This window comes from Pelecanus crispus, chromosome 9, assembly GCF_030463565.1.
Source record: "Pelecanus crispus isolate bPelCri1 chromosome 9, bPelCri1.pri, whole genome shotgun sequence".
In the NCBI taxonomy this organism is placed as follows: domain Eukaryota; kingdom Metazoa; phylum Chordata; class Aves; order Pelecaniformes; family Pelecanidae; genus Pelecanus; species Pelecanus crispus.
In genome coordinates, this window is record NC_134651.1 from 42,897,705 (window position 1) to 42,921,417 (window position 23,713).

The 23,713-nt window shown below is 37.5% G+C and overlaps 1 protein-coding gene across 7 annotated transcripts in view; it reads right to left on the bottom strand.

Moving 5' to 3' along the window:
• DENND1A (DENN domain containing 1A) overlaps positions 1 to 23,713 on the bottom strand; it is a 215,187-nt gene that overhangs the window by 141,075 nt on the left and 50,399 nt on the right. For all 7 annotated transcript variants that reach the window (XM_075716203.1, XM_075716202.1, XM_075716201.1 and 4 more), the window contains exons 4-5: positions 18,735 to 18,784; positions 12,664 to 12,783 (exon numbers count right to left, since the gene is read on the bottom strand). In XM_075716203.1, coding sequence (XP_075572318.1) covers positions 12,664 to 12,783; positions 18,735 to 18,784 — 170 coding nt within the window. The remainder of the gene's footprint in view (positions 1 to 12,663; positions 12,784 to 18,734; positions 18,785 to 23,713) is intronic.

A 23,713-nucleotide genomic window follows, 5' to 3' on the forward strand; every position in this document is an offset into this window, starting at 1 on the left:
AACGAAGGTGTGCATGACAAGGCAGAGTAAAAGCCAAGAATGAAAATACCAGATCTCTCAATTCATTTAAAAGCAACGTAACCGGGTCCTTCCATCACCTAGAAAGATGTCTCTCTCTTTCAGAGCATTTTGTCATTACAGAAAAATCCAGCGTTCAGAACTTGTAACTTTTTTTGTCTTTTCTAAATCTTTTTCCTATTGCATGTAGTATTCAAATCTTAATTCATTTATATTGACATCATCAGATAATTTGCAACTATGAGTAGAGGACTCATCACAAATTGGTAACATCTATGAAACAAAAAGGGTAAAAAAGACTGGAAAAAGTACCTTCTATGATGGTATTTTGCTACTATGAAGAGTGACATAAATAGAATTTAACACATTAAGCATACTGTAGTATATTTAAGAAAAATGAAGCCTAGAAACATGAAACCTTACTCCAGCCCTGTCCATTTCTGCGGAGCCATACATGGAGCTTGCCATTTTTGTGTCTGTGATTATGAGGCGTGCGGATTAGCAAGGTTCTACCGTATTTAAGTTTCAACAAAAATATTTAAAGCAATTCAACCATGCTTTAAAACTTCAGGCTCAGCTAGCAAAGCCTTTAACAGACCTACTGACACCACAGTGAAAACTCCAAAGCTTTTCACTCAGTGTCATTTAATATATTCCCTATTGACTTGTTATTTATCAACTACATCTAGTTGAAAATGAGAATTCATTATTTATGAGTTCAGTGGAATCGACTCCTTTCAACGTTGGCCTTAAAACTCAAAACATCAAAATGTATTTCTATTGCTACAACTATGATGTTCTGTACAATTAAGAGGAAATACTGTAGACACTTTTCACATATTAACTAAACAGAAAATACAAGCCTCATATAGAATCAACCAGATTCTTTAAGACTTGGGTTTGTGACACTGCTCTTTAGACAGACATTTATATATGAAAATATGCAAAAACCTCTTTCATATTTTTGCACATTCTTGTGAAATCCGTATACACAACATATTGACCATGAATGATCTCAAACATTATGAATCATGTCAACAAGAGGACCAAGGAAAACTCAGCATAAACTTCAATAGAAGCCTTTTAACGATGGGACAGAAAAAATGCATTATTGCATGCTTTTAATTTTTTAAGACTATTTTAATTAAGTGTATTTTATTGAGTGTTGCAGAGGCTATAGTTTCAGAAAGCTAATATAACTTGAGAGACACTTCAAAATTTATTTGAAGATACTTCAGCAAGATAAGATACTAGGACAACCTTACAGGCTTTCTGAAATAAGTTTCTAGAGTCTAAATAAAGTTTAATGGCAGAGATGAAAATAGAAGACAACAAATGAGCAGATGTAATACAAAATTTTATTCCTCTTTTCCTGGAACAGTATTTTTAAATAACTCTATCTTGTAAAAACTTGTAAAGACAATAAAGAAAAAAACACAGGAAGTTTGGAAAAAACTATACTGGAAACAGTGTATCAGAGAGAAGAAACACAAAGCAGACAGCTAAATTTAATTGATGTCAAGCTCCCTTTTCACTAGGTTCATCACTTTTCCATATATATTCTGACAAGTAACCGAAAATAAAAGCCAGTGTCTGTTTAAGCAAATCCGCAGGGGTAAAAACCCTAAACTTTTAAGATGTAAACTGTTTTATAAACATGTCAAGTTAAAGCAAAATGCCTGCAACAACAGGAGACCCCTTCCAACCCTGCATACTACATTCATGGCGTTCTCACATTTTCCAAGCCACTTTAGATCAATTTCCTGTCGTACACAGAAGAGGAAGTTGAACTGTTTTGCTACAGTTAAGGCTTGTAAGAAACTAGAATTTCTGCGAAAGAAGGTCAAAGTCTAGCTACGAGCCTTGCCTGCCCTCTCTTCTTTTCTCTGCAAGCTCCGTGCAAAGGAACTGAGAAATGTCTGCATCTTCAACTCTTACTTACATTTAGTGCATGTGTTGAATCCACTGCTAAAAAAGTAATGTTAAAAAAGCCCAAAACTATAAAAAAGGCAGACAGAGGCTCAATAACAACATCTTTATTAGGTACAATTTTGTCATACTGTTGAATCAGAGGGATCCAATTTCTCATGATTTATACATGTATTTTTTGTGGCCTTTGCCAATGTCTAACTGAACCGGTTTGCTATTTTCTTTCATCTCCGAAGCATTTTAAGCTACACCACAAGGACCAAACAGACTGTCCAAAAAGTGTTCTGTATCATTTCCAGCCATTACCAAACGTCTTTTTGGAAGGCTTGAAGTATCATATAGATACATACAGAAGCAAAACATTGATTTTGCTTATTACCATTTTATCCAACATACAACTATAGTAAATCCTCATAAATTAAAGTCTGGACCTTTTTCTTATTTAATTAGACAGTAATATTTTTCTGTGTCCACATAGAAGCCTAACAGTAAAAAGAAGGAGGGAAGAAATCAGGTTAAAGAGATATATTGAGAGAGATGTAGAGGAGTGGTTTTGTTTGTTTGGGTTTTAAAGGATATCTCTGCTCTGGGGTTATGTACAGTTATTCCTGGCAGCCTAGACTTGTAGTTACAGCTTTAAATTAGCAAAAGAAATTCTTCCTCAGTTGTAGGCAAGCCTAGTTTCATTATCAGTACTCTTTCTCTCCTTTCAAAAAAGTGGATTATATGTAAGCTTTTTTAAAACCAATTATAAAATAAAATTACATAAATGGATACAAGCACTAATTTCACACTGGCTACAATGAACAAGGTGTAACCTAACCTTATCGAGAAAAAGAACCCAAAATCTATCTACTCAGCTTGCCAGAATAAAAGTACTTAAAGCAATGGTCACGAGACTGCATGTTCATTGCATCCGTCACAAATGAAAACTGGATACAGAACTCGGCAGTCCTGGTACCGTCTTGTTCTCTGTGCTAGTTCCCTTCTCCACCTTCCAATTCACTCCAAGATATTAAAATTAAAGTTTGAGTTGTCTACATATATCAAAGGTAAGAGTGGGGAGGCGGAGAGGGGCAACACAAACAAACAAAACAGCCAAACCCTAGTAATTGCTCTTCTTGAAATCAATGCTTGTGAATAGCAACCAGGCAAAAAAAACCCCACGTACAACCTACAAGTGGGAAAACGGCAAAAGCTTAAGCTAGAGTTCAGAGTTACATCTTCCTCAAAGCAGCGCACAGCCAGGGAGGGGGCTTTTTTTCTGCTGTGCAGTAAATTTAAAAAAAAAAAAAAAAAAAGTCTAACTACTTTCTTACCAGGCACAAAATAGAGTTCCTATTAATTTACTTCTATGTATGCAAAGGAAAAATGCAAAGCATGAAGAAACTGTAAATCAGGTAAGAATTTTCAGTTAACAAGAAGAATTCTACGGCTCAGCCTTCCCATATATCAGACTACTACTAAATACATTAAATTATTTGTTGTTAATGTGATAGTCTGTATACTACATAGAAGAAAATTCCTATTAACACTAGTTCAAAGCATGCATTACAAATCTGGGCTTTTTTAATGTTCCAAACTTTCATCCAGATAAAGTGAGAATGGGATGTCCTTCCTTATTCATCTGCAAATACTCCTTCACAAACAACAGCTACAGAATATTTTAGAACAAGAACAACAAAAATAATCAACCTTTCTAATTAAAGTATTTCATGATTTCCATAGTTTATTAAAGAATTTCTATAGGCCTAAGCTTTCATTGAGCTGAATTACTCCAACCTGACTCACTAACATGAACAAAATGCTCTACACGCAGGAAAGCAGCAAAGCCAACTCTGGAAAAGTGGGTGGAATCCAGTGAAACTCAAATTCCTTCAGCTGATCACAAATGAGTTTGGTAGGAAGTCCAGCGCTCTGAGGCTACAAAAACCAGCCCAAGAATTCAAAGAGGATGATAAAGACTAAGAAAAGGGCAAGAATCTTACGCCTTCGATGGAAGAGCATGGCTACAAGGGGGAAGCAGCTTCCAACTTCTTCCACCACCCTTCCTCTCCATCCCTAGAAAACAACAGTCATTATTGGTTAATACTGCACTGTCCTTGGGAGAAATGGGGTTGCTTCGCCTTTGCATCTATTTTCTCCTTTAAAAAAAAAAAGGAAGATATTCCAAAAGACATATCAGCCTTACTAGTGTGCACATTTACAAAATCAAGCCTTTAAGAAATACCAGAATCAAACCTGTAATATTTGGGTGCTTTAACAGTGCAGGTTGTTCAAAGGATATTGAATCAGTGGGACTCTACCCCACAGCAGAGAAACAGCATAGAGTTTCACTGTAAATCAGTCAAGGATATCTAATCTCAGTTTACCATCTATCTGCTCAATGATTCTTCATGAAGATTACTTTATTTTGCATACCTTTTTTTCCCCGCTTAAAATTAATCAAAATTTGTATTCTCCTTCCCGCATCCCATTTTGTACCTATTCTTAGCACCAGATACACGCAGTAGCAACGTAACTTACTGATGCGATGGTACATCTGAACTTCAACAGTAACGTTTAAGTCAGGTCAGCCTTCAGGCAGGCCAAATAATGAATCCTATCACAGAACCAGCTGAAGACACACTAAACCCATTAAATGGAAAAACGTGTAAAGAAGTGAGCGCACAAGAAGGAGGTTTTGTAAACTTAACCCTTTTATAGGGGGATAATCAGGTTTTTAAGTACTATACAGCCACATTTAAAAAAAAAAGTCAAAATTCCAAAATCAAAATGTCTTCCCCCCCAAGTGTAAATATTTTTCTGTGGCTTTTGGCCAAATCAGTGAAAAAGGAAAATTCTAGAAGACAACAGGACAATTATTGTAAAACAAAAAACCCACACAAATATTCCATTTTCTCCCCCCAAAATAACTGAAAGATCTGCAGAACTAAAGGCAGTGCTCGGGGTTTGGGATTTTTTTCTTTACATTAGAAGGTATCACAACAGAAGCGTGTTACATTTCGGAGGCACATACACAAACAGTGGTATACAGGCCCTTAAAGCTGTTTGTCCCCTATGCATCAATGCCCTGCCAGTTGGCAAGCCCGAGCCAGGAAGCTGTCAATTCCAATCAAGTTTAGGCGATGCAGTCCTATTAAAGAAGTCTTGCTGGTTAAGGGGCGTCCACTGTTTCCAAAGCATGGGAAAAAAAAAAGAAAAAAAAAAAAAAAGAGGAAAAAAAAAAGGGCTCTGCTTTCCTTAGATTTGAGCTGGCAACTTTCACTGACTAGAGTTTTCAAGGAGCTATGAATGAGCTTAACAAAGGAGTTCTGTGGCTAGTTTCTGGCTGAAATCCATGTCAACAGTTTTTAAGGTCACAGGTCACACTAACTAACATTTATTCCCAGCAGACCCTGCTCTAAACACAAGCTGTAAGTAGTACAAATTTGGAATTTTTCTGTAATCCCTTGAGATATTCCTGATCCTTCCACATGTTTCTGCTCAATTAAAAACAATTCTCACTTTGCACCACAAGAGAGGCCCCTGCTCAGAAATCTTATTCTATCCTAAGAATAAATGGACAAAGACTGCAATCAAAGGAAAGGAAAGGGGGGAGGAGAGGAACTCACAACAAATCACACCAAAAACCTCAAATAACTCCATACAGAATCACATTCAGTTAGTTACATTTTCTGCCATCTGTCACGAACTATTATAGATTCATTTCTTTTTATCTTAGAAAAAGAGTGGTGCAGAGCTTAGCTATTTTGGCCGAGAGGGATTTCCACACAAATGTTTCTGCATTTCACTTCAGAAGAACGATTTTCATTTTGGGTACAAAAGCTGAATACCCACTGAAAACTTCAAATTAAGTAGAATCGAAATCAGAGTTGCACATGGTTATAGCACCTTCTTAAATCAGTAAATTTGCCCGGTAAGTTTGTGAACAAAAGCAAAACTACGCAAAGTTTTAGCTTTTTTTTTTTTTTTTTTTTTTTTAAGAAAACTTGGAGCGAGACAAAAATCTTTGACTTGTATTACTACTGCTCCTTCAAGGAGTTACACATAGGTGCTATAGCTCATAGTTTAACAGGTAAAACAGAAATTCTACTAGTTGATAATAAAAAAATGCAAGGTACCTACTACACAGCTACAGGAATGAGAGCGTTCTTGTCCACCAAGTCTAATTACTTAACTAAGCGCGCATAAACTCGGGGCCCGCAGGGCAATCCACCCTGCGCGGTTCCCCACGCTTCCCCAGCGCATCGTCTCAGCCACGTACCAACGACCACGTTCTCCTCTCGGGAAGCTTTTCCTATTGTTGCTGCAACCCCTTTTGATAGGAAGGGAGAGAACAGCACACAGGCAGCCTCTGAGGGATAAAGGGCTGTGTACGGTCTGGCAGCATTTACCTAACGCCTCCCAAAGCTGTTCTGATAATATCTGGAAGAAAAGAAATTTTGCAAATTAAATACACTAACTGACCAAAATCACATTTGTGGAGAAACTGCAGGTAGCAAGGCAACACATTCATCTGCACAGATGGACAGGTACCCTGACTTCTGGTCGCCGTAGCTTTTATGAGTTTGACTTCTATCGAAATGGAGAACTGTAATGGACATTCTGCCCAGCTTTATAACTTAAGAACTAGTAAATCACAATATTTTACAAGCTTAGTGACATCCTAGAAAATATATTTAAATACAATCAGTGAAGAATCATATATAAAAGTATTTATAAATTTTAATACTCTATCATACACCAGTAATCCAGACTAGATTAAGAATTTAGTGTTTTACACAACCTGGTAAGTTTCTCCAAAAATGTTAAAGACAGTTTTATTAGGATTGCTACACTGTCCTGTAGAAGTGCTGGGGGTTTGGGGGTGTTTTGTGGGGGTTTTTTTCCAGATTCTTTTTTATTTCACAGTGTTTTTCATTCAGTTTTTCACATTACTGGCCTCAGAACCAGGGACTATGAAGCAAACTAAGTAACAGCAAGAACGTTACTTGATAACCATCTGCCAAATGGTTTTGAAGAGCACAATCATACTCAGCCTTATATCTACTTACTACAAAAGTTCAGTTAAATTGATATAAAAATATTATTTCTCAGTTAAACTACCAAATTTATTTTTTAAACTCAAATATACATTGCCATAAGAGAAGTACATGTTTAATACTAGGGGTCAACTTGGTGAACATGCATGTGATTTTTTTTTTTAATCTATACGGAAAAAAAATAGCACTATTCAAGTCGCCATGTACATAACCTGAAATCATTACACTGACTTACACATTTAAACCAGTTCATACATTTAAATAGGTTACTATACATTTAACATTGCCATTATTTTTTATTTAAAAGCAGTGTGTTTCATAAACATAAAACTTATTTTAAAGTTTAAATAGTCAGAATATAAAATAAACACACATTTGAAGAAATGACTGGATCCTATCTGTTTATAACCTGAAGAATTTTTCAAGCATCAGTAACTGGGTCCTTACATTGAATTCTGGAAATATTTCAGGAGACAAAAGATAAAAATATTTTTCAAAAATTAAACTTGTTAGTTTCATTATATAAACATTCTGCAATAAGTGTATCAAAAAAAGTATTCAGACTGAGTTAACAACATTTCTGACATTCCTAAAGCAGAACTTTTTCTTCCTTCATGACTGCACAGAAATGCAAAGTTGTCAGGAGTTTGAGATTCTACAACTTATAAAAATCAGGACAAAACCCAGCTTCGATGAAAACTGATATGCGCTTTTAAATAATGTCTTCACACGAGAGGTTGGTAACTTTCTCTGAAGGGAGAGAAGGGGCAGGGGAGGAATTTCATGTTTCAGTGTCTTCGTACACTTTAGAATATCCTACGTTCAGCAGACTCTTCATACCCTATCTTCATTTTCTTCACCCACCTTCAGACCATTACAAACAGTACAAGTGCAACTATCGGGCTCACAGTAACTTCAGCCTATGAGGTTTTTAACTCTGTCCCCCTATGAGCAGACCGCATGCAAAAAGTGTCCACTTAAGCTTTGAGAAAACCAGTTGTAAAATTAAACATTCTACTCATTTCAGTACACTTTACGATACAAACTGGTTTATGCATTACTTTCCTACCAGAAGAATGCTGAAATCCATCAATGCCTGTGCCTCTTAAGAGTTCTAGACCACAGGAGTTAGCCAAAGAGGCAAATAGAGCTGGGCCACCGAACACCACCGTCCAGAACGTAACCAACAAACCGGCTTCTGGAGACCCTAGTACAGCTGGAGCTGCTAGGCATTTGAAAAGACAAATAAGCTAGTAAGGAGATCTAACATTAAAACAATGAGGAAATTAAAATTAAGAGCCTCAGGATGCAAAATTCTTAAGAATCAGAAAGCATCTATATGCTTTAAGAAAATATAAAAGCAGAAAGATAAATTTATACTGTTATTTTATTTCTTATCTCTGAGATCATATCAGTAAATCATTATGTTTACATCATCTTTCAGTACACTGCAATTAGCAGGAAACAGCAATCAAGAACAAGTTCTGGACCTCTTTGACACCTTCCAGACTTTTCTGCCCTAATAAAAGAACATTACCACTCTACATACATAGAAGATTTAGAAAAGATGACAAACAAGAGCATACAAATTCCAGAAAAAAGCTAGGGGACATGCCTGATGAAGGAGTTGAAGATGATGTCTCAGAAGAGTGAGCAACACCAGTTTGGAAAAGTCTCCACACCTCTTTTTTTTTTTAAATAGAAGACTACAGCTCTTCACTAAATTCAGAACTATCTATGTTGTTCATCCTCAAAAGCCCATGCCAAATCTGAGGCCAAGACAGATTAAAGCAAACCTCTAGAAACAAACAAACAAAAAAAATCAGCTGCTTAATCCTTATCCAATAGGATTTATTTTATTTCAGCAAAAATCCTGACGTCCTTAAAGGAAGTCTTAGAAAGAAAAAAAAATCTTTGGGTGTGGTAATTTTTCTAGTATATTGAAATTACCAAATTAGAACTCAGAATTTGATGACTTGGACATTAGCTCTGTACTTACCATGCACTCACCATTTGGAAAAGAATTAAAAAACCTATTTTAAATCATGTAACATATTGCATTGAAAAAGGTAGCCCCGAATTCCAAGTTACCCAAGAGATTTTGATGTGTGGACCGTGAGCTCATGTGGGGTTTTTTTAATTCACTTCACTGTTTAGAACCTCAAAAAACCCCACCAGACCATCTGTGACACTTGTTTTGTGCTTTTGTCCGCCCTCTGCTGTCTGAAATGCAGAAAGGAGTCATCTCTGCTACAGAGCGCTCTGCAACTCTGCGTTACATACAACATTTGGTCATTGTAGCTTCATGATTAGCTAGAAATCAAGTGAAGAAAAAAGGAAACGGAGTAAGAGAGACAGGCTCAGTGGTCCTACATTAAAAGAAAATCACAAAACACCTAGAAGATGCAGTTTTTAAACTTAATCCAAGATTTCCGTAAGTCTGTGTGATGGTATCCACAGGAGGAACAAAACTATGAAAACTATCTTGAAAGCAGATTTCTAAACAGTACTGGTTAAAATAGCTGGAAGAGTTACTCTGTAAAATGGAACTGCCTTTCTGCTGGCGACAGGAGCTACATCCACATGGATAACTTTACTGCTATTGAACTCCAAGAAGTGCCTTACTGTATTTTGCATCCACATGAAAAAGTCTCTGGGTCATTTTAAAACTCAAAGTCCAGACCTTGACTTCTGGCCTTCTGAGTACTGTCTCAGCTTTACACTTTGCTTCCAGACCTCTGCAGAAGTTTTTTAAAGCACCAGCTAAGTGAAAAGAATTTCCTTTTTCTCCTGTTCCTCTTCAATAACAAGTCTGAACACATGATGATTTTCCACCTCCAAACCATTTTACCATGGCCAGACCCATAAAATCTGACTGATAAACATGTGAATATCATCTCTAATAATAAACAATATCACTTAATTCTTATACTATTGCTGAGCATAGCAAGGCATACTTGAAGCTTGCTGCCATCCAACCTGTAATTTAAAAACCAAACAAACAAACATTCTTTTCATCCCCATTTGCTTTTTTGTACCATTCTCACGTTCTTCAGCACGTTTTGACCATCCATTTACCATGCAGCATCCTTTAATTCATAAAGGACACTGAGAAGGTTCACATCGACAGTGGGTGCTGCAGTCCTGGGAACAGAGCAAGTGAATCCGTGTAATGCTGATTTACATTCTTTATTATCCTCTAGAACTTACATTCACTTGCATTAATGATGAAATTTCATTTTCTCATTAGTTCACAGGAGAAAGAAGCAATAGGAATGAAGCTAAGTGTCCCAATTCAACCACTGCTGTAACTGCACTGAAATTCTTTTTTTTTTTTTTTTTTGGTTATGAGTTGAAGCAGAAGGCATTTAACTACAACATAACTCCTCCATTTCTTCTTGGCATTCACTCAACATAAGGGAGCTGACAGCAAAGAACTCTTATCCAGGAGAGATCAAGAAGGGACTCACACGACTCCTCATTCAGATTTTCTTTTTAAACTGTGTTTCCCCTTTAATCTGTCATTAATCAGGAAAAGTTACCTTATGTAACCAGACACTTCCCACATGGGAGTGAATCAGCACCCCAACTATACAGGGCAGCAGCTACGGGGAAACAGCCAGGGAAATACCTTCCTGCCTTCAGTATACGGCCCGTATTGCTGGATTGCCATAGCTGGTAATAGTTGAAACATCTACTAGAGAGAAGACAGAATGAAGGAAGATACTGGAAAACACCTGTTAGCAGATCACTGCCGTTCAGTATAACGCTGAAGTACAAGGCAACAAACACATCTTCACCAGTCCAGTGCTAGCACAAATGGCACAGATGTATTCATTTTAAATATCACAGAATCATAGAATCGTTTAGGTTGGAAAAGGCCTTTAAGATCATCCAGTCCAACCATTAACCCACACTACCAAGCCCACACTAAACCAGTTAAGGGTAGACTAGACTAAACCATGTCCCAGAGTGCCACCTCTGCCCGTTTTTTGAACGCTTCCAGGGCTGGGGACTCCCCCACCTCTCTGGGCAGCCTGTTCCAATGCTTGACCACTCTTTCCGTGAAGAAATTTTTCCTAATTTCCAGCCTAAACCTCCCCTGGCGCAGCTTGAGCCCATTTCCTCTCGTCCTATCGCTGGTTACTTGGGAGAAGAGACCAACACCCACCTCGCTCCACCCTCCTGTCAGGCAGCTGTAGAGAGCGATCAGGTCTCCCCTCAGCCTCCTCTTCTCCAGACTAAACCACCCCAGTTCCCTCAGCCGCTCCCCACCAGCCCTGTGCTCCAGACCCTTCCCCAGCTCCGCTGCCCTTCTCTGGACACGCTCCAGCACCCCAATGTCCTTCTTGTAGTGAAGGGCCCAAAACTGGACACAGTATTCCAGGTGCGGCTTCACCGGCGCCAAGCACAGGGGCACAATCACCTCCCTGCTCCTGCTGGCCACACTATTCCTGACACAAGCCAGGATGCTGTTGGCCTTCTTGGCCACCTGGGCAATGTATGTACATCAAATATGTACATCAACACAAAATCTATTCCATGGCATTGCTGCATGCAACCCAGTGAAATGATTAATTGTCCTTGTTCTTGATAGGTGCACTTATATTTTGCAACGTTATCCCTGAAATTCTCCAGAGGGGTCATATTCAATAACATACATACAGAAGGTCCCACTCTGTCGTGTGCAACACACAGCACTCGTAGGACAAAGACAAGTTCTTCTTGTTCTTACACTGGATTCTCTCACGTGAAAAGCAAACCAGAGATGACCAAGACAGATGTCTACAATTGCTCATAGAGGAAATTGTCCTCATTTGTGATTGCTTGAGCAATTGTTCAGTCACCTAGCTGGCTGTTCATACAGTTAACTCCGAGCTGTCTTTACCTGGGCCATTGCTCTGAAACTTCCGATTTATCATGAACATGGAAAAGCAGAAAGCACAAGACAGACCATTGTTAAATTTGTTTAAAACAAGGCAGGCTGGATGCCATGTGGAAATCTTCAATCCATAGAAGTTCTTAATGGAACTAATATATTGGTAGATATTAAAACTGATTTTACTTGCATCACTTCTTGTAGCAAACAAATAGAACATTACAGACTGTATTCCAGCATGTCTGTGGGAGGCCATTGAAAACTACTCTGATAGAGCGTCTTTGCTCATTTTGTGTGAAATGCATTGTTTCCAACTTCCACTAACAGTTTTTATTATGACAAACTTCACAAAACCTTCAATAGGACAGAGTAAAGCTCATACACGCAAACTTTTAGGATGTGGACAACATCAGTGACATTCTCTCAGTTACCAGCAGATGCTTTGTTAATAAAACTTGCATATACAAATGTCCACAAAATGTCTTAACAAGATCAGTTGTGACAGCTAAAGATAACAGCTGCCATCATGCTATGTCATATCAAATTACTGCAGAGAGACCTTTTTTTTTTGTCTACATTGTTAACTCAAGAACATTGACTACAAACAAATACAGTTATCTACAGAGGAACTCAAAGTGCAAGATATTTTGCATCACTTCTGCAGAAGAGCAGTGACTTTGAGGACCAGATAGGAAAATAATTTTGAACAGCTGGAAATTATAATTGCAGTGTAACACAGCAAAGTCAAACACTGTTTCCTAGAGTCAGCCAAAAGCCAAACCACAGACCTACCTTAAGATACAGAAGCAGCTCTTGGCCCCAGAAGATAAGCGACAGAATCCAAACCTCTGTTTGCTGTCAATGTCTGTAAGCACAAATGTAAAGTTCTGCCCAACTTGGTTAACTGCATGGCTGAAAATAGAGAGAGTAAAAAGGAAAAAATTAATGCTGAGCTAACTCTGTGTCAAAAGTATCTAGTCTAAGTCATTGAACCTATAACTTTTCCTCTTTCAGCAGTTTTTTTGAGAAATTAACTTTGAGAGTATATACCCTCTAGAAACCTAAATATGCTAGTTGCTTGGTGAGGGAGGAGGGGCTTGGGGGGGGTGCCCATTTTTTAAGTGTGGGAGGATACTAAAAATGCATTTATCTTTAAATGAAAATGGTTATGACTATCAACCATCTTCATGCAGTACACACTGTACAAACCAAACCCATGTTCTCTCATATAACCCAAAAGATTTATTTATTACTCTTCATTTGAGAAGTGCTTTACTCCAAGAGCAAGACAATGTTTAATAACATGCTAAGCTTCTTCAACACCTGGATATTGAGTCATAGAAGCTTTGTTATCCATCTACCAGTTTTGCATGTATGCCAGATACATCAGTCCAAAGTGTTCAGCAACTGGAACCATGCCAGTTCCTCCTGACTTCTGACTCCTCCAGACTCTCCTTTACTCTAGCAGCTAGGCAATCAGTTAAAAGAAACACTAGAGTAGTGTGCAAAGGAAGAAAAGATAAACTAGAATCAAAAGTACACTGTGCTAAAGCCAGACATGACTATAAAAATAATTTTGCAGGACTTTTATGTGATTTTGCAAAATTAAGAGTCATTTGCCTCATCTGTAATGTCTTAATGGCTCTTCAAGAACAGCACAAGTGAACTAATAACATTCTTATATGTTGGCTCCCACCCACACCACAGTGGAAAGCATCACTACAGGAAAACTTGCCCAAATTCAAAAAACATAGTTTTGGAAAAGAAAATAAAACAAAAAAACACCACCAAAACAAAAAAAACCTAAACCACAAACACCACAAAAAAAAAAAAAAGAACCGAACCACCCAAGCAAACAAAAAACCTTCAAACCCCAGGATTTAAAAATTCATGTCTTTAAAAATACTATAATTCACATCTGTATTTTACCACTAATAGGTGATGCTCAAAATAGTAAGATACGATCAAAATAAGATGCTTTACATTTAAAGGATGGCACTTTCTGAATGCTATTTATTAACAAAATGAAAGACATTCTTGAGACATTACCACATTTGCCTAAAGTTAATCAAATGCTTATGTACAGTGACGGTAGATTCCATGTAAACCAAGCCCAATTCACCTCGCAGTTTGTAGAGATGTAGTTTTGCTGTTTAACAGAAATTTTGACATTTAGTGGCGAAGCTAGGACTAATATGATTATTAGAGGACTTTTCATTCCAATTTTAGATCTATTTGAGACCTCATAATGATACAAAATTAACACTTATTTCAGGTTACGTTCTCGTTTATTTTAGGTTTCCTGAGAACTGAGAACACTGACTAGCATTTACACGTGCATCTTTACCAGTCAGTCCTACCAACAGCAACAACAAAACCCACTAAATTCAAGGCCATTTAACTAACAGTCACTCCTGAAAAGCAAGCAAATATTCTCTTCTATGATGCCATATACAATGCAATAAACAGTTTATGTGGGAGATGACACACTCAGTGCCTAGAGAAAAAAAATCAGACTTTCAGAAATAGAAGTTGGATCTGGATCGGAAAGATGTCACTGTCCAGCTTAGAAGGAAGACTCCTTCAGTGGATTCCAAATAGGGAAGGAGAAACAGGCAGTGAAGAAGACAAAAAAGTGGTCCAAATTCACAGATGAACAAAAAGACAGATATTTAAAAGCATTTCAGTAGTCTGAGAATAATTAGACAGCCTAAGTACTATCATCCTACCAAACTCAAAATGTCAACAGAGCAACTATTTCCATAAACCGTACTGAGCTGCTAGGGGATGCCAAAAAATCCCATACTGGTGTTGTGTTTTATCTGTAAGGCTTGGATGTAATGTTACTATGGTGATTTTAGTGTGGTGTTTTAAAAGGGGATTATATGCTTAATTTTAACAAGGTTGAGAGCAGAGCCTGTGTGAGAAATAGCATTCTAGCTGACAATTAAAATTATGGAACAGGGAAAAAAAAAAAAAAAAAACATGGTTCATTTGCAGCAGGGAGAAGCTTGTTTATTAAACAACTGTGACAAGTTCGTAAGTTCCTCCAAAGCAAACCTAAAGATTCTTGCATTTGTGTGATCTGCAGAAACTAAATATGTTTGATAGGTTTGCTCAAGTTTCAGTTGTCAGTTCTTCACACAGAAGGATAAACTTCCCAACATAAAATGTACTTTTCCTAAGATCTTAATATCAAAACTTAAGATTCATGCTCTATTTCCAAATGGGAAGAAGGTCTGTTTAGAGCCTAACAGGATGGAAGCACCACAAATCTCATCTCTAAACAGGCAGACAGAAGTTAGGGTTGGAGGGAAGGGGAGAGGGCAGCAGTGTTCTCTTAAAAATCCCCCATCACCAGCTGTATCTCACCAACACAACCTAATCCTGATAGGATATTTGGCTGAGGTGGAGTTCTTCACTCCTGCAGTTGGAGAATAGCCTCTGCCTTGATCCTGCAACCGTAAGAGTAGAAAACTCATGGTCTACTGCCTAAAGGAAGGGGCAACTAGTCCCTGGTGATTTTTGACCACTGGCAACAATACATATAAAAAGAATTAATATAAAAAGAATTATGGGTCTGTGCCAACGAGCACCAAAACCTTCAGCACAGAGAGCAATCAGATATGCAGAAGGTCTTGATTTGCCTCAAAATCTTGGTGTCCTTTCATCATTTGAAGTTGTGATCTGGCAGCGGCAATAGTACCTCTTCAGCTTTTGCCACCTGTTCTATAAAACATGCAGCCTTAGAAGAGACACACACGTAGGTGAAGACTTATGTCCTTTCTCAGCACTTGTTAAAGAAACACCGCTGTTTAACGTCAAAGTCAGAAGAGCAAGACTCAACTCCAGTACCACTGAGCACACTTCTACCATCGAGAAGTTTCCACTGAAAGCCTGGCATAATACTGCACATAACACAGAACATAGTTACGTAAATTAAATTTCCCCAAGTAAAAGTCCTCACAAACAGGGTATAAATTGGGGACATGACTCTAGTAGGACTTGAAAACTGCTTTCTATGACTGATAATGCTACTTTGGGCTCTGCGTTGGTGAAAGGAAAAGTAGCATCTATTCTTCAGTGACTACGCATTTCTCATCATATGTATCAGTATCTCTTCATTGTAATTCATACTGATCATTTTTCCACAGATCCTGAAGAGACATCCTGCACATAGTATTATTCCAACAGAAGGTATTATCCCATGCTCCTACGTTACGTGAACAATGAGCTAGTATCTCCACTGTTATATTAAGAATGAAAAATTTAAAACAACCTCTCAACATTGCAGAGAGATTCTAATACTAAAATTGTCATGACTAACAACAAGGTAGCCTAGTTAACTGGGAATGGTACCCAAGTATTTGGAAGGCCTTTACTGAAACCACTTCAGTATTTCTCTCTCCGTTCAGAATGAACAAAACAATATATATTAAAAAACCCCCACTCTGAGGACTAAGAATTACAGTAACTGGAGATCTGATCCAACATACCACTTTTCAGGCACATACGGAGGGATAAAATCCCACTAGAGAGTGCTAGTCAACTCTAAGACACAACTGTAAGGACCTTTCTGACATATAACTGAAGACAGTATTTCTTCTAGAAGCAATTTCCTTTCATCTCAAAGCAGAAAAAGCGTTTGCTGAGAAGACTGAGGGGAATATTAAAGCATTGTCTGAAGTAATTTCATTATGGGGCTACCTGCTCACTACTTTAAGTAACTTTATTTTAAACGCAGTATAAGAAATGTATAAATAAATACTCAGTAGTTGGTTAACAGTAAATAGGGAAAGAAAAGACCAACTACTGCAAATTTGTCACTTGTTGAGTTCCAGAAACAGCCCCTAAGAACAGCTGTTCGACCAGTTCTAACCTTGGAAGTAGCTAAAAGGTGGTCACATTAAATTCATTTGCATTCAGTGATGTAAGACTGTTTACTTGCTTGCTGTAACTCGCAGGTTAATTCCCACATGCAGTTCAAAGCCAAGTCAAATCTACGTCAGAGGACTACAGTAAGTATTTATTTATTGATTGATATACCTACGCACATACCTACGTATGCATGCACGCGTGTGTGTATTTTTACATCAAGAAGAGAAGTAGCACACGCATCTCTTTCAGCTGCCATATCCTTAACTTCGGATATCCTCTACCTTCTGGGGTATTGGAAGGCCATTCTTAATTTTAAATTATTAAGTATGCTATGGGTTACAATCTCTCCTTTATGTTCAAAACGGTTGGCTTACAGCCTTTTCAGTGACAGCCTGTGATATTCAGTGAATCCAAAGAGATACAAGAGAATCCAAAAATGGGAATCACTTTTCATTATGTTCTCATTTGCACCCCATATGGGTTTTCAGTGTTCTTATCTTTCAAAATGTTTTTTGTTTTTCCTCAGCAATATAACAACAAAACAAACAAAACCCCTAGGTACAATAAACCTACACAAAGTAAGCATAAATACTTCTAGTAGAAACACACACACGAGAAAAATATAAGTACTTCCCCACTCCCTCCCCTTAGGAAAGGAAAGAGATCATCAGCAAAAAGTGATTCCAAATTATAAGAAGTATTTGTGGCTTTTAAAGGTCATCTGAGTCAACAAGCACTGGTTAAGTAGCTCATGTTGACAGCCCAGGATTTTCAAATTCTCTCTTTATGTACAAATGAGGTACAGCAGAGGCACTGGTAATAACAGCCATGTCCAGCAGTGCCTCACCAATGCCTCTCAACCCTGATCTGCAGGAACCACCTGGAGGGCTGAAAGAACGTATCGTCTGCGTGATCCATTCAGGCCTTCAGCTTCCTCCAACCCAAATTCCCACATCGGAGGACAAAGTATAGCAGGGGTTTTGCTATGTAGACTCCTATCTCCAGAGAAGCATAGCGAGATTTCATCTCCATTCATAGAAACTAGTGAGCAGTATTTCAAGATAACTAAGAAATACCAGCTGGCCTATGGGTGGAGGGAAAAAAAAAGAAAAAAAAGAAAAAACTAAAAAAAATTGAACAACGGCTCAAACAAGAAGTGGTATTAGAAATGGATGTTGATACATAAAGAAAATCAATTGCTACTGTAAATATCACAGATTTCACTGAAATGATAAAAAGATTTCTAGCAGTTTAATCACAGTTAAGGTCAATTTCATCAAATCAGAAGCATTCGGTGTGTTGGCTGACCCAAGACAAGTGATGCTAACCAATTAAATGATGCTCGTAGATGGTATGAGCCGTGGTGCATCCTTTCAAAAAGTCAATGCTTGTTCTCTTCATGAAACCATCAAAAATAATTCACAGTAAAAGCAAAACTAAAAAACTAAGAAAAGTTCTGGAGTTTTCTAAATTACAAGAATTAAATATTCTCAGTTCCTGTCAAATCTACTGTAACTACAATTTTTCCCCCAAAAATTAGAAGACACACATTAGTAGCCACCAAGTAAAGCACCAGCATTCCAACAAGATCAAGAGGCCTTTAAATGTAAAGCACTTAATTCATTATTCTGCCCAAATTTTGACAATTAAGAAATAAGATACATATGCACACAAAGCTTTGATATTAATATGCATACTTGACAATTACTACCCAAGCATTTTTGCATCCAAGTATTACATAGAAGTAAACCAATGTGCACTCTTACTGCTGCCACTGAACAGCTCAAACTTTTAAAACTTTTTTTTTTTTTTGATGGTGCCCATAAAAACCCCAGGAAAAAGTGATTCTAAGACTATAATTTGCACTTGGGTGCTTTAAATCACAGTCAAGCAGACAGAACATTAAGAATGGTATGGTTTTTATTTTCTACAGTGGTTTTATTGACAAGCTTATTTTCTTGTAAAGTTTGAAAAGCTAACACTACCTGTCCACATAGAAGGGGAAACAAAACTTGGTCAAAGTCTGCAGAACTTCCTGTGGAGAGAAAAAGAGATAATTTATACATCTATTGGGACCAATAAATCTAATATTAACCACATCACACAATTTCACAACTTTGCCCTGAAGAAATAAGAGACAAATGAAGAAATATGGGCTTTATCAATTACATGGAAGGAGTATCAGGCAGTCAATCATGTGAAATAATAAACATGATCAAACTTCATTAAAAATGAAAAATTAATCAAGATTCACACATGGGCAGGCAGCAGGAGCCATCCAGCAATTCTCCAAAGAGTAGGAGGAGGTTGGGTTGTTGAGTGTTAACACCTCTCTAGGGACAATCTCTACCCTGACCATATGGATCATAGTGAATAACACCAAACCACATGGGTTTGGCCTGGCAGGACCACTTCTGCTGGCACAGCTTTTGACTGTTACCTAGGAACAGAGGTCTGGGGGATTAGAGAATACTTCCTAACATCAGCAAGATAAATAACAAAAGATAAAGCCAATAGGTCTCGTAGCAGGAATGTTTAACGGTGCCTACTGCTATTAGAAAGAAAATCTGAGTGTTAAGACTGATTAAAATAACATGTATTAAAATTAATACAAATTGTTTAACCTACAAAGCGTTTTCTAAATGTTGCAAAACAGCGTCATAGACAAACTTTTAAGTATAGCCTCTGCATGATCTCAAATAAAAAGCATGAATATGGAAACTGAAAACACAATCAGCAGAGAAATTAATCAACTTTACAACTTCAAACAAATACAGTCATTAAACAGGTAGAACCAGAAACATTTTAGTCCCAAAACAGTTGTGTTCATAGACAAAAGTTATCCATTTACATTCTATTGCTCCATAATATTCAAAATTTGAATTCTGTAATCCACAACCCACCGTCAAGGTCTACCCGGTTCGCAGACCTTTACTACCAGCCAATTCATCGTTCATTCTCCTTTACACCTAGATATTCCAGGACCTGAAATGTAAACTATACTTCTGCTTTCAGCTGAAACGAGATAACCCTGACTAAATGACAAACCCTCTGATAAATTCAACACTTTTCTGACCAATAGTAATAAATTATCATCAATAACTAAATTGATGCTTCCCGCTTCATTTATTTCTAAAACCAATGCCATCATTCAACAAATAAACTACATCAATCTAATAACCTATTCAATGAAGCAGAAAACATATTGACTCCTCTGCAAGAACATGTTCCTCCTACATAATTCAAATAAGCACAGCCCATTCTCAGCAATGGTTTCAGGCTCAACTGCTCGTAGACTCTTCTTTGGAGGTTTCTTGACAACTAAAATGTGGCAAGTTCTTAAGATTTCAGGCAGAAACAGATACGGAAACTTTGACTTCTTGACAGTTTATTGATAGATTATTTAACAACCTCCTGTTTTTAAAGAACAAGAAAGGATCTATTGAAGAATGCCATGTAAAGTAAAGAAGTATCCTCCTTTCGATTTCAGCAGGGAACTTGGAAGGCAGCTATACAGGTTTCAGAGGAAACTGCAGAAATATGCATTTTGATACAAAATAATGCCCTGATAGTAAAGGCCTTATTAATGTGATTGGGTTCACCCTTGTGCAGAATCTCACTGACTTCCACAAGAATTGACTCTGCTGAACGGGCTCTGACTGCTTGCGCACAAAAACTACATCACAACAAATTTTAACTGTTACACAGTTGTCCTTTACCCACAACCGAAATCTCAATGCACACAATGTTTAAAAAAAAACAGCCAACCAAACAAAAAAAACCCAACCACACCACAAACCACACAAAACAACAACAACAAACCACCACAAACCCCCCCAACAGAATTGTAACAGAATCAAAATTATAACCACAGGAGAGTAAAGTGCCTATATTTTTATTGGCGTTCAAAATAATGACTGCACATCTATTTTTAGAAACAAAGCCATGTAGCCGCTACAGAGAATTCTGAAATGAGTGTTAAAAGATAACAAGTCATCAGTCACCTCAAAATGGCAGAATATATTCTCTCCGTTATTTCGATGATTAAATAATTACTGTAACTGCAAGTAAAAACATTCACATAATAAAACACTATCATCTCATCAGCATTGTGTTATTGTAGGATAATAGCATATTACTCAGAACGTAACTTTGCACTTGTTTCTTGATATTTATGGCTTCCTAAACACAGAAAATGAAATTTTCACTTAAGGAGGCAATATATTGAATTTGTTCCACTATACATTGCCTTGTCTTTTAAAGAAAGATTTTACAGTGATATTTTTATGTGGCTGTTATAATGTTATTGGACATAATTTTTTGCTCATTACACACCAATATCTGCCTTGATTTACAACTAAAAAATTGAGACTAGTACTACTTAACCACAGACGTATTTTTAAATTTTAATTATTTTTTTAAAAAAAATTACATCAGAATTAGCTTTTAATTAGCAAAAATGCTCATCTTTTGCATGTAAGAAATACAATTACTGGAGAACTATTCAATTTTTGCTCAAGTTGCAAGCTCGTTACTATAAATGTAATGCTTTTTTTTTTTTTCCTTTAAATTCTGCTCAGTTTGAAAGATGAGCAATGCCTACATAATACACAACTTCCTACGAGACCTCTTTAGGTGGGTGGTTACTTATGGCCTGGAAAAATCATCATTTCTTTACGATTTCAAACCAAAACCGTAACAAAACCAAACCTAGAATCCCTCTATGTCAGCATCTTATAATCCTTTTTATGTTTTTACCTGACATGAAACACAGAGGTAGTATCAATAGCCTGTTTTCTTATTTTATTCCCCTATGCCTGTTTTCTTAAAGAAAAACCTACATAAATGCCTCTAAAGCAAAACACCCTAAAAAAGAAGAAAAGGAAAAAAAAACCCCAAGACAATCCAGGACACACAGCTGATAAGCGTAAATTACCCAGTAGCTGAAACCAGTGTCTCTAGGGTATCACATGCCAGTTTTCTGGATCAATCCCCAAGTTTATATTTTCACAAATCTTTTTACATGCAGTTTGATTTTTAACATTTTAATGAGCAAAAAGTGCATCTATAGCAGCCAGTCACCACAGCTAAAGTGCAGGGCATGAACTGTGTCCCTTGAGGGATTCGGCCCAGCCGTGTCACCAGTGGCTTTAGGACGTACACCACCTGGTTCCTCGTCCCAAGGTTCCAACTCTTTTCATAATCAAAACACTGCTGACATTATAAACCCCACATGGGTTTTCTAAAATCCTTCCCAATCAATAAAGCCAGTACATAACTTATCGGAGACAACACAGAGCTCATTGATTAAGTTTGGTTTCAGTAGCAAAGTTTTCAAAATAAACGAGGCAGGAATACAGCGTTCAGCCCTTTTGTGTCACACCGCAATTTATGAAGGTGAGGCAGTCTCGAAAAGGATTTCCTCCCCACACACACACGAGAGATACTTGAAAAGCGTATGGAAAGCAAGGCTGTTAAATACACACAATACACACTTGGCTTATGCCCCGAATTATCTCTATATTGAGACGAAAAGGTAAAGAAAGCTCAACATTGCTGAAAAATTTTGCATATTCACTTGTGAATTTAATATGCAAGTGGTATCTTAACTCAAGTCTTTTTTATTTTTATTATTAAACCTTTCACCGTATGCTCCCGCTTCCAAGTCAATGCAACAACTTCAGAGCCTCTTAAATATACAGGATGGCTTTATTTCTCTTGTTCAAGTGAACATCAGGAAGAAATACCCCATGCTGCAGCTACAATTAAATAGAACGGCACTGATAAAACGCTAGGCAAATTGATGGTCGAATGCAAGAACAGCAGACTGTTGCAAACAGTCCACTCTTAGGAAGATGCACGACGCAACAGACATTCAAAGCGGAACAAGAAGCCTAAGTAGAAGTTGGAGACAAAAGAAATGAAAATACAGGCAGAGATCTGTGAAAAATGATGAATGATTAAGGCAAGACACTCAAATATTAATGCGAGTCAGAGAAGAGAAACAATACACCACAAAACCCAACAGGTTGGGGACCTGTATGTGGAAGCCTATTGGGAAGCCTCAGGAAAACCAAGATGAAGTTGAAAAGACGACCGAGAGTACAGACAAGACCTTTAGCCGGGGACCATGGGGGCGGTGGGGGGGGCCAAACCAAAAACACAACCCCAAAACCCCCAACCGTATTTCCGAAAGTACATGCATTTTTACAGGAGGACAATTCAAATACTACAAGAGAATGGAGCACTGCAAATAAGATGAGGCTTCCATGGAGAGAAGAGATGACTCGGTGATGAAAAAGATGAATGCTGTTTTATTTCCTCGACCTTAAACCAGAGGTGAGTATAGCTGAGGTTGCTCTAAGTGAAACACGAAACGGAGAGGGTGGAAATACAAATAGTTTTCATCTTATCCAGCTTGAAATACCATGTGAATCCATGAAACAAACATGAAACCCATCCTCTTCACATGGAGGGACACCAAGAGAGTTTCAAGAACACATCAACAGACTGATGAAGGAAGGAGGAGATACCGGAGAGCAACGAGGGTTAAGAAGAGAACAATGACAGCCAGCCTTACGGGATCAAGGGACGTAAGAACAGGAACAGGATCCCGACTTGACCAGCAAGCACTATAGATGATTTTATTTCTGCTCAGAAACATCAAATTGAAACATAGAAAAAAATGTTAATATAGCATAAAAGAGTGCTAAGACATTAACTGCAGCAAAATACTATCCCATTATTTTGAAATTTGGCTTGTACGTTAATCTACCTTATAGCCACAAAATTGTAAACTGCTCTTGTATTTAATTCATCTATTTGAGTAATTGTAAGCTAACAATTAACTAAATCATCCACTGCAATGGAACAACAGGGTTAAGAATTCAAAACAGTTGACAGTGCACCCAAATAACCAGCTGAAACCTGACAACAACTCTGCTTAAGACCCAAAGGGTGGTGA